General features: G+C 44.8%; 1 protein-coding gene across 1 annotated transcript; it reads right to left on the reverse strand.

The window, feature by feature from the left end:
* Nucleotides 1–2,547: 2,547 nt before the first annotated feature.
* LOC119362432 (peroxidase 2-like) lies at nucleotides 2,548–5,236 on the reverse strand. The gene is made up of 4 exons (XM_037627649.1): nucleotides 5,033–5,236; nucleotides 3,658–3,849; nucleotides 3,023–3,188; nucleotides 2,548–2,936 (listed from the first exon to the last, which is right to left on the reverse strand). Exons 1-4 carry the CDS (start codon nucleotides 5,234–5,236, stop codon nucleotides 2,548–2,550), a joined length of 951 nt encoding a protein of 316 aa, XP_037483546.1.
* Between the last annotated feature and the right edge of the window lie 7,233 nt (nucleotides 5,237–12,469).

A 12,469-nucleotide genomic window follows, 5' to 3' on the forward strand; every position in this document is an offset into this window, starting at 1 on the left:
CTCATTTCCCCGTCCCTCCTCTCTCTCTCTCTCTCTCTCTCTCTCTCTCTCTCTCTCCATAGGCTCTCCCATGGCGCTCCTGCCCATGCACCTCTCCTTCTCCATGGCGCCCAACGATGCCGTCGCCTCGCGCCACTGGCATCCAGGAGCTCGCCGGTCTTCCCCTCGCCTCCCGCCACCACAACGGAGCACCTCACCACCAACGACTAGCCCCGATGCTCCCTCCGTCTCCTTCATCTCTCCCTTCTTTCTCTTTTTCCATCCGCCCTCTGGTTTCACTCACCCTCCCATGTCCTTGCCCGTGCAGGTCATCGCCATGGATGACCAGGAGCTTGCTGCCTTGGCTGCGAAGAGGATCCCCACGCCGTCGCCTTGCTCAACCATGGATCCAGACCCTCTGCAGCAGCCGACGCTGGATCTTGTCTACATCTGCCCTTCCGCAGCTCCGACGACCCCTAGCGTCGCTGGATTGAAGATTTTTTTTTGTTTTTGAAATTAATAGTAGTAGCGCGGATGCGACCATGACGTAATAGTAGCGCCTCGTCGCTTTTGTTTTTGAGATTTTTTTTTGTTTTTGAAATTAATAGTAGTAGCGCGGGTCGCACCCACGCTACTACTAACACACCCCTAGCGTCGCTTTTCCTTAGTAGTGGATGCTTCACCAAAGAGTTAAAAGAGTTATGCAGGAACATGACTTAATAGACACTAGATCGGGATCGCGCCTCGTCGCGAAGGTGCCGGCCCCAACATTTTGGTCAAACAAGTAATGCTAAGTTAGTAATAATTCAGGTTTAACATATGCTATTAAATTATGATCACTGAAAAGTTTGTTGATACAAATAAATAATTTTAAGCTGGACCTTTCCATGATCAAACTTTAGTTAACAAAATGCAATCTACATGATCATAATTTTAAACTGACTGGATATTATTTCATAAAACAAATGGTTAAAGCAGTGAATCTCCAAAACAGACACTTCTCCAACACATGTTCTGCATATTCGAATTCTAATAAAGCCAAGTGCAAGCCTGAACTTACGAATATAACATAAGTTTGAAAACAACCAGGAATGTAAGTTGACTAAAACGATGTCAGTTGATCTCAAAGCTACAAATTGTAGAATTCACAAAAAAATAGTACAGGAAATTACTGAGCCGAAATATTTTGAGCCAGCTAAATTAACTCTAAATTTTGTTTCTGTGACATAGAACCCGAATGTGTCAACGACCTGGACTGTAAGTTATGTGGCGAACTGGCCAGAAACCTCGTCAAGCTCCATGATGCCGGGTGAACCTGGATGAAATGGAGCAGCGTGGATCTCACGTCAAAGAGGTCGGGGACGCCGCTCGGTGGATGCGTGGTGGCGACGGAGTCCGAGATGAAGCCGGCGGCGGCGGGCGGCAGGGCGGCTATGATTGGCCGCCGCATGGCGCGAGGCCGTCGGGTCGGGGTGATGCAGGAGTCCCGGTCGGAGCAGGGCGGTGACGACCGGCGTAGATCGACGGGCGGGCCGGCGCGCGGACGACGGCCTTGAGGGCTGCCTGTCACGCGAGGCCGGCGGGTCGGTGAAGTAGCCGGCCGGTTGCGCCAATGTCGGAGTAGAGGCGCGAGGTGTCGATGGCGGCGGTGGGCGACACAAACCGATCAAGAAAAGATCGGAAAACCAAAATGTAGACGCCGATCAAAGCGACCGACGAAAGAGAGAAAAACCCGGATCAAAGGATCGGGAAAAATACTCTCTAGGGCAGCCGGTCAACACGGCCGGCGGACGAACCCTAGGTATGGGCGGCGCGGCCCCCAGCGGCGGTCATGGATGCCGACCACCCCAGGGGCGGCACGCGGGTGCGAAAGCGGCGGCGGCTAGGGTTTAGAACCCGGAAACTGATACCATGTTAAGAAGGGAGAGAGGGATTTAGTGGAATAGTTTGATGTATTGCTTGAGCCTCGTGGGCATATATATAGGAGTACAATGATCTACTTGAAGTACAAGACAAGCCAGAACAAATCCTAATCTATCTCGTCTTTCCTAATAAATATTATACTCAACAGATGCGTTCGGAACTTCCGGTGGCGATCGAGATGGATTCTTCAGTTGCAGTGAAGATGATAAAATCCAGTGATGAAGATAGATCAGTCTATTCGGCTTTGGTAAAGGAGATCAAGTATCTTGTGGGTCTTCGTAAAACTAGTATTACTCACGTTAGTAGAGCTCAAAATAAAGTTAGTAACTCTCTTGCAAACTTTGCTCGTGTGGAGGGAAGAACTATGACCTGGCTTGGGTCAGGACCTCCGGAGACCATTGAGCTTAACTCCTTTGATTGTAATCCTGTGTGAAGTGAGTAATACAAGTTTTCCCGCAAAAAAAAAAAGCAATCATCCGTTGCTTTTGCACGAGAATTTTGTTACACATGCACAAGTACAATTTTCAACCACCCGCCGGAATACACACGCTAGCGTACTCGTAGGTGTTGGAACTGGTCTCCGAGACCTTATTTATTTCATTCCTGTTTCTGCGTATCGGCAGCAGTGCGTCCGCGGCGTGGAGATTACGAGTTGACCTTGGAGCAGACGAGCCTGATCTGCCCCTGCGTCCCCGTCTTGGGCGCGATGTTCCCCATCTTCACCATGGCCGTTGCGAAGGCGTTGTTGAATGTCGCCGCGCTGGACGCGAAGCTCATGACTGTGTTGTCGGCGCCGCCGCCGTTGAACAGCACCTGGTCCGAATGTAGGAGCCCCTTCTGGGAAATCAGGTTGCTGTAATAGGCGTTGTCGAACGCGTTGGGCGTCGCTGTGTCCAGCGGCGCTAGGCTGCTGTCGCCGCCGGACTGGGGGCAGTTTGCCTTGAGCGCCGTCGCGAAGGCCGTGTTGATGTTGGCCTCGTTGTAGATCCTGTTCCTGAAAAACCGGCACTGCGATTGTCCGAGCGTGTGGGCGCCTGTAAAGCCATGTCAGAATGTCTCTCTAGCGAGCCGTTGTACTAGTAAAGTTTGAGTTGAGAGAAATCATGTCGATGGTTTGTACCTAAGAGCGCAACCATGTCTGTCAGGCTGAGCTGCTTGTTGGCGAACGAGGTTGTGAGGTTTTGGAGGTCGAAAGTTGGAGGTGGAAGGTCATTTTCTGCATTGGTCTTGCTTGCGGTGGTGGAGTCCCTCCTCCCGAGAAGAACAGGCCATGTTGGCCCTCCCAGCTGCACAAGATTTTAATTTCAAACCACAGCCAAGAAAGTACTCCCTCCGTCCCATAATGTAAGACGTTTTTTGACACTACACTAGAGTCAAAAAACGTCTACATTATGGGACGAAAAGAAAAAACGTCTTACATTATGGGACGGATAGAGTAGTTCATATATACTCCCCGGTTTCACAATATAAGGTGTATTGATTTTTGTGCAGGTCAACCATTTGAATATTTGACTAAGATTATAGAATAAAATAAGAACATCTGCAATATTTGATAGATAAAATATGACACTATTTTTCATAAAGGATCAAATGATATAATTTTTGTATTGTGGATATTGACATATTTTTCTAAAAACTAGGTCAAACTTGAACTCATTTTGATTTTTTGAAAAAATAAATACACTTTATATAAAAAAACCGAGGTGCAGAATCATGTGCAGAATCACACGCATTAGTGCTAACTGTAGAGCTTACCGCAACGACGGAGTCACGGGCAGCGACGGCGAGGATGTCGGCACAGGAGACGGTCTGCGTGCACGCGGCCTCGACCTGGGTCTTGATGTTGTCTATGACGTTCATGCCTCGAATGGAACCGGCGTTGGGAGCAGCTCCCTGCTCGCCGACGAAGCTCCCGGTGTCCACCAACAGAACGGACCCGTCACATCCCTGAAAAAAAAAGTACAGAAATAGCATAAAACTAATAATTTACAGGCTAGGGTTCCAAAAAACTACCGGTTTTTAATTTTTCTCAGATAACTACCAAGTGAGCGGTCCGCCGTTTCAAAAAAACCCAAAACACTCGTTGCTAGCGATTTAAACCATTTTATGACAGGTCGGGCCCACCTCTAAACAATCCGTTTGTTTGACCGTTTTGTTTGACCGTTACCTTACATGTGGGACCCACGTGTAAGTTATCTCTTCTTCCTCCATCTTCTATTCTCTCCTCTGCCTCTTTCTTCTTCCTCTCCCCCTACCCGACTACCCCCACCCGCCGACGACCACCTCCACCATTCGCCGCGCGCTAAGAGAAGGTCGACGACGGGAACGAAGGCCGTGCGGAGGAGCAGCCGCAGCATAGGAGCATAGGCCGCTGGCTTCCGTGTGCCATGGCCAGGAGCGTGCCCGCAACGCCCAAGAGCAAGGGGCGCCTCTCGCAGCGCTAAGAAGAACGGGCCGCCACCATCCGCCCAAGGAGCACGGGCCGCCACCAGCCGCGCCATGGCCAGGGGCTTGGGCCGCCGCGCGCAGGAGCACGGGCCACCGCACGCCATGGCCAGGAGCAGCGGCAACAGCCGGCAGGGAACTCCGCCACCCAGTGCGCCCGCCTCGCGCCGAAGAACGCGGCGGCCGAGCCACCTCCTTTCGCCTGGACCGGCGACCTGGCTGCCGGCGAGCTGCCGGCGCCGTTTCTCTGGCGCACGCAGGTTAGCCTCAAGGGCCTGATTGCTTTTTCTAAAAACTTTCAGGGACCCGATTGCTTTTTTAGGAAACTTATAGGGGTTGTTTGTAAATGTATAAAGAATAGATTTTTATATTAGAATATGACAAAGGGACACTGACAAGTGGACCCCACATGTAAGGTAACGGTCAAACAGATGGTCAAACTAACGGTTTTCTTACATGCGGGTCCCAACTGTCATAATTGCGATCAATTTTAAAGCACTCTATGATTAGGGTTTTTTGAAACAGCGGACCGCTCACTTGGTAGTTATCTGAGAAAAATTAAAAACCGGTAGTTTTTTGGAACCCTAGCCTATAAAGTAGTAGTTTTATGCTATTTACTCCATTTATCAGTACTACTTAACGTCCATGCATATGCTACAACTGCCTAAGGTTATGTGAGACTTGCATCGACAAAGCAGTCGTGGAAGTGCAGCCGGACCAGCGACGCCCCCATGCGGGGCTCGCTGTTCACTGCGGCCTGGACCGCGGTTTGGATGATGAACAGCGCGCTCGGGCACGATGTGAGGTAGAACGTCGGCGACAGCTGCCCCGACGCCGCGGAGGCCATTGCCACGAGCACCAGTAAGCTAAGACATGGAGCAGAAGACATCGCTAGATCACTAGCGTATAATAGACAATGTTATTTGGTATTTCTGTCTCGCCTTTTTTTGTGTTGGCCGTGGCTTGCAAGAGAACCATACCAGCATTGCACATATATATAGCTAGAAGAGATTCTGGAGCCACGGTACCCTTGGCTAAAACGTCCACAGTTTGTGCCTAACTTGACTCTTGAGAATCATTATCGTCGAGCAAGGTTACCCCACAAGCGATTAGCATGGACATAAACATCTATTCCGCATGAGCTTAACATGGAACGTTCTCATATTGATTTGATTGCGTATTCAACATAAAATTATACGGCCAACACCAAGTTGGCACTATTCGGGCAAAGAATTTGGCTGCATTATTCGCTTAGTGTATGCATGATTGCATATGGCAGTTCGATATGGCCTTATTATATTGCTTAGGCGAAAACATGCACTCAGTGGCATATCATATCGGCAGGATACATACACCACACATGTGGTTTGTCTCTAAACGACGTGGCAGTTTGATCTATGAGCAGGAGGTACCAACTAATCCACAGAAGTTGTGTATAATGTGTCATTATCTCCCTCTTCTATATGGGTTAAACACATGGGATAAGCTATAACTAGCTAGTAATGGGTTCAAATACAAACTCGAGTACGTGGGTTACCATAGAGGAGATCCGATTAATATGTTGAATGTAAATGAGAATGAATCGAACTTCTATCTTTCATTGATCATCGGATGGTATTTATACAAGGCTTTGCGTCTCTTGGCAAAGTCGGTTACAAGGAGAAGGCGCTTGTTCGGTGATCACAGGCGTCTGTACAATGAGAAGGCGTCCGTACTGACACATGCGTCCGTACAGCGCTTTGGGCATACAAACCATCTATTACGGTTATAAACTAATTCCAACACCCCCTTGCACAAAGCTACGTCTTGTATGTCTTGTGTCCTTGTATAATCTTGAAAATACTCCATGTAGTCTTGATGATCTCTGAAGTTGATAATTACTCCCCCAAAACCCTGTGGGAAAAATGTGAGGAGAATAATATTTGATATGTTGTTAAAACTCCTTAAAAACCCAGTGGAAAAAATAAGAAGAAAATGGTACAACATATAATGGTAATTGTCTCTTTGATAACTTATATATGAGAAAAACCTTGAGAGGATAAAACTCATTGGTAAGTTTAGAGGACAATTTATATGCCTTGTATACATCTGTTAAAAACCCCGGTGGGGAAAATAGGAAGTATGACATATATTCTTGTGTTGATATTACCTCATTAAAAACCTTGATGAGAACCTTGAAAGTAAACTCATAAAGGGAAAAAGAGTGTAAGATAATGTTTGAATAGGTTATAATTCAGGAAGAGACCCCCCCTGATCCTTGCAATTTAGGTGCAATATGCGTAGTGATATTGCTTTTGTATAACCGGTTTGCATCCGAGCAACACAAGTATTATTATCTTTGTAGATAATAATTGGTGATTCAATAGAACCAATGTTGTATGTGTTTTAGCATTCCGTGAATCCACATATATTTATGTGAAGCCTTGTATTTCAGAATGATAGGTGGTTGTAGCCACTAGAGTCCTTTTGAAGACAACAATGGAATGGCAAGCCCACCATATAGGTACAAGAAGCCTATTAATGATCTGACATCACGGGGATTGGATAAGTAGTCAGATGTATCAGCGCATCCGATGATATTGGAGTTCAGATTTCTCTAAAATTTTACAAATAGGTTAAGGTATTTGGTGCATTGGAGATATCGAAAGATACTCTTGTTCCCGTCCACTAGTGTTAGGTCGAATGGCACTGAGATATGGAACATCATGTCCCAGCATCTCGTCTCCATCTTTTATGGTTTTGAATGTATGTTTCTCTACGTCTAGAGATTGAACACCCATAGTGTTTAGATGGATATGACTTGTCCATATTTGAATTTCTCCAATAATTTCTGGATATAGGTAAAACGGTGTACCATATTTCTTGAGTGAAGGTGCTCGAATCGTAGCTAAAGTAAAAAAAACGGGTATTTACTTATATCCTTCTTCTCAAAATCCGTCTTTAGATGATTACGTGTTTCATGAAAATCTTCTGTGATGCTAATGATGTTATAATCATAACATACACTGATTATGAATATCATACTCAAAATTTCTTGGTGAACACGTGTGAAAAATCATCATTGTTAGAGTATTCCTTTTGTAAAAGGAACTCACTAAGTCGGTTGTACCTTTCGACTATTGTAAGTCATGTAGTGACTTATAGTTTACACTATGTATGTTGCGATTTCTGTCTGGATTCATAATTGGGATTCCTATGAGGGACTTGTATGTATGAATCAAGTGACACATGAGTATATGGTCACTACATCTGTCAACTGCATAAATAGATGATTTGTACTGCCATTGAGACAAGTTATCGGAAAGTGATTCCACTTGTGTCTAGAGAATGTATTTTGGGTATCTGCGTGAACCTTTATGCTACATGCCTTGCTATTGACTCACCACCTTGTTGCTCTCATTCCACTTTTGGACGAAAACTGGTGTAGGTATTTCTTTTGTGTATACCTTCCATTTATTGAGCAAGACTATTTCTCCTTGGGTTGCTTCCTTTGATTGAGTCCAGTCCAAGCGAGTGCTTTTCAAATTCTGCCATGGCCATGGTCTTTGGATCTAGATCATTGTAAAGGTTGTTTGCAATATGGTGGAGAATGTATGTCGATAGTTGTAGGCTTTAGTTATATGATTCTCCAGAATGTATATAGTTGGTGAAAATCTTGTTTACCCTTGGTGACTCTTCGTGGTTTCCCAATACGGTCGAGTCTAGGTATTCCGATACCCCAGTCATTGTGTGCACTATTGAGCTGGGTTGTGGTGGTTTTTCATCCACTGGGTGTATACTACCCATTTTGTGTCTATCAACGTTAAGTTGACTTGCATTTACTGTTTCGAGGGTTTCTTCCTCACTTTCCTTTGTTGCTTGCAAGAAGTTGAATCCTGCTTTGTGATCGTACTTCTCCCCCTCTTGATTTGGACAAAGAGTTGAGTGGTTTTGTTGGTACCTCCACTCTTTCTGGCACAATTGTTGCAAGATTATAGGATTCTTTTACATATTTGTAGCCAGTAATGGATTTGGCAGGTTATTTGCAACCTATTACAAAGTTTTCTGAACGTGAAGTTCAATGTCTTGAGTACGTGAATTTGAGGCAGAAATGTGTTGAACATTCCAATTAATTTCCTGGCATTCATTTTTGGTACTTAAAGTCTCCCCCTAATGCCTTGAAATTTTCCTCACTAAGCATCCTAGCCTTGAATAACTCCCCCTGATAGGGGCTTCAGGTATTTGACGGAAATACAGTTATTCCTCACATAGATCCCAATTTTCTGTGAAGGGCCATTGATGTATGACGTGGTGGTGATATTGGTATGCAACCAAATAATTGCAGATGGGAAATTCTTTTGATTTGCACGTACTAGTTTTAGAGGGAAGGTACTACGAGATGTAGTATGCGGCAGTTGAATCATGTCAGCAGGGTGTAAAACTGCATGACTCCAACTCAAGGTTGGTAGTTTGCAATTCATTAGTCAGACGTGCTATGAGCTTAATTTTCTTTCACAACCCAGCCATTTTGAGTGTGGATATATGGGACCAAGTGCTGAGCTTCAGTCCATATGCCATACAATATCATTGAAGGCTAGTGAGGAGAGTTCAACTGTGTTGTCCATTCGAATTGACTTGATTCGATTTTGTAAATAATGAGCTTGTAATTTAATACCTTGTCTCATTATTATGGAAAATACATGGTTGTGTGGCTAGTAGGCACACATGGGACCATGGTGCAGATGTGTCTATTAGAACCATGAAATTCTTTAAAAGTCCACACAATGGTTGGATATCCTCACAAACTACGAATATTGTGAGAATTTAGCATAATATAAACCACGACTAATGGAATTGTTGATAATTTTCCGCATCATCCATATGTTGGGATGAACAAGGCGTTCATGCCAAGTTTGGAATGCATTAGCATTCTGGAAAATTACCTTATTCACAACATATGTAACGGGTTCGTGCAATACCGACAATAGGTGATTCTGCATTAAAAAAATGCCTTTCATATCCGTTGTTATTGGTAAAAGGGAGATACTACTCCTCTTCGTTGTCATCATAAGTTACGACATGGAAACCATTCTGTTGGATATCTCTGCACTTATAGGGTACAACTTGAACCAATATACTATAAAGTGTTCTTGGTTAATACTTTTATACCCATAGGGAGTGTAGTGTGGCACGACCAAAGCCAACAATTCTTGTATCATGTCAAACGATTATTAAAATATATCCTTGTCTCTTGGTGAGATTTTTGAATATATATTTCCCTTATGTGTAGAGTTTTTGGTTGCATTGTCCACAAAGAATATTTTCTCTTCCATCGGATTGACTCCCGTAGAATTCTATATATAGAATTGAGAATTTTCAATGTGAAAATCTTTATCAGATATATAGAACACATACAAATTTATTTGTATCATGAGTGCTGATACAATATACTGTGATGTACAGTATTTGATAACACCTACATATTTATTAAATAAATAGATGTTGATAAGGAGTTGATAGACTAGTAAAGTCTCCAAACATGTCATTTGAAGCATATTCGATGACCATGTTTTCCGTGTTTATGGGATTTTTTGACGGTTGGAGAGTCTTGTTGTTACATAATGTGAACAAATGACTACCTTGGTATTGTCAGATTGAAGATTGAAGTTTTCTTCATATCTTTACCCTTGAGAAGGCCAATTGTGTCACGTGGATTTTTGATACAAATTGACCATATGTGGCTTGTACTTCTTGTTGCGTTTGCATGTACCCTTCGAGTTCGTTGATTGGTTTCTAGTAGAGCCATCGAACTTGTTGTAATTCTGAAAATTTGCACGTACTACGGGTGGAGGAGAGACACGAAGGAATTCATCAAGTTTCTCCCCACTAGAGTAGTGCATTAATGTGATCGGAATAAATTAGGTACTTTAGCATGGTATTATTGCTATAAGATCCTGTCAGTGGAAAACATAGTAGATAATGTCTTCTATCTTCTCCATTTTGTAGGTTCTTTTTCGCAAATCGCAAGCTGAAGCAAAAGTTATGAACCTCATGATTATTGTCTCCGACAGATATGAAATCTTTGAGTCGGGAATGATTTAAATCATGACTTGCTTTAGGCAGTATGACTACCTTTTGCTATTCATAACTAATTTAGAACTTTCCCACATGGTGTTTATAGTTTTCGCCATCAAATATTCATAATTATGATCTGGATGGATCCATATGAATTTGATCGACTAGCCGCGCATCTATCCCATTGGGATTTTGAAATGCCGCTATGATTCCACGAGACGCATGGTTGACCTTAATATTCATAGCCCATGTATGATAGTTGTGACCGTCGAGAAAGAAATCATCGAATTTTTGTCATCTTGGCATACATGAGGTTGAAACCATACATTTGTTCAATCTACTTGTATGTAAATTGAAATCGTCATGGTTATGTGCTAACAAAATTTGCAAAATTGTGAGTTCAAGTGAATACTTGAAGTATGTTTGATGTAGAACTCAAAACATCTATGACTACACTTTCGAGATATCACCATACTTATGGAGTCCGTCCCGTTTCGAGATATCACCAAATGGAGCCCGTCTCGTTTCGGGATATCAACAAATGAGGTCCGTCTCGTTTCGAGATATCAACATTTGTGGTCCGTCTCGTTTCGAAGGTAGTCACTTCACAATTTGTTTGCAAATCAGTTCAATTCGAATTAAGTCATTATGTGCCTTTTCAGCATTTTTGGACTTAATTGATGGTGAGTTGATATTTAATTTTGCAAGAAAATAAATTTCAATTGCAAAAATAATATTATTGTACCATTTATATATGTTATAGGGATTGCAAAATGCAGACACATTGAACATATAGTCATTGCCGCCGCGGCGCAGGATGCGGCGAGCTTCGGGTGGCAGCGTCGGTGGCCGCGCTGGTGACGGGAGGTCTCCGTCGGCTGCCGCCGGGTGGTTCCGGACGGCGCGCGTCGCCCAACCGCTGGTCATGAAGACCAAGCGCGCCAGGAGCACCACCGTGCCAGGGGGCCGCGGCCGCGTACACGGCGGACCGCAAGGATGCAAGCCGTGCTATACCGCGGGCAGCCGAGGCAAGCGCGGACGCGAGCGTTGCGGAGGTTCGCGCAGGGCCGATCACCGCGATGGGTGCTGTTGGCCACCGCCGCCGGTCCTGCGAAGGAGGTCGCGATGGGGAAGCCTCAGGAAATTTACTTACCGATGTTTCTGATCTTCCTATCCCCCTTCTTCCTCTCTTCTTTTCTGTAGACTCAATTCACTCGGTGGCGAGCGTGAGCGCCGCCGGGCTCCATTTGCCGGTGCGGCCGAAGTAGCATCTTGGCGGCGGGACGCCAATGGCCAGGAGACGGCGGCGAGCGCCCGTGCGCGGCGAAGATGGAGTGGTGGCCGGCGGTGACGGGGATGATGGCCACGGCCTCCGCCGGGGGTACCTGCATCGAGTCCGAAGGCGCCCGCACGCGCTGGGTACCGTCGCCGATGGGCCAAGGTCCGCGCGCCGTCACCTCGTCCTCCAGGCACCGACCTCTCCCTTTCTTCCGTTCTTCTTTTCCTGTGATTCTGGGCAGTGCTCTCGGCAGAGCAAGTGCTGGTAACATGTTGAATGTAAATGAGAATGAATCGAACTTCTATCTTTCATTGATCATCGGATGGTATTTATACAAGGCTTTGCGTCTCTTGGCAAAGTCAGTTACAAGGAGAAGGCGCTTGTTCGGTGATCATAGGCGTCTGTACAATGAGAAGGCGTCCGTACGAACACATGCGTCCATACGGCGCTTTGGGCATACAAACCGTCTATTACGGTTATAAACTAATTCCAACATAATATACATGATTAACTGATCGTTTTCTTTATAATACAGAACATTTTTCTTTTTCTGAAATGAAGGATAAACTTTGCAACCTCTGCATTCTCAGACGCACACACATCTATGTTGTATTAATATGGAATAATATTAATTAGGCCATGTATTATGGAATATCGATTTTATTTTGTAGTAATCACCTGGTCGACCCAATCCAGAGTGCACTATATCGGGTTTTAGCTTCTGTGGAGTTGGAACTTCACTTTCCCGTATGTGATCTTAAGGACCAACCCAAATCTGATTGGATCATT

This window comes from Triticum dicoccoides, chromosome 2B (assembly GCF_002162155.2).
Source record: "Triticum dicoccoides isolate Atlit2015 ecotype Zavitan chromosome 2B, WEW_v2.0, whole genome shotgun sequence".
In the NCBI taxonomy this organism is placed as follows: Eukaryota; Viridiplantae; Streptophyta; class Magnoliopsida; order Poales; family Poaceae; genus Triticum; species Triticum dicoccoides.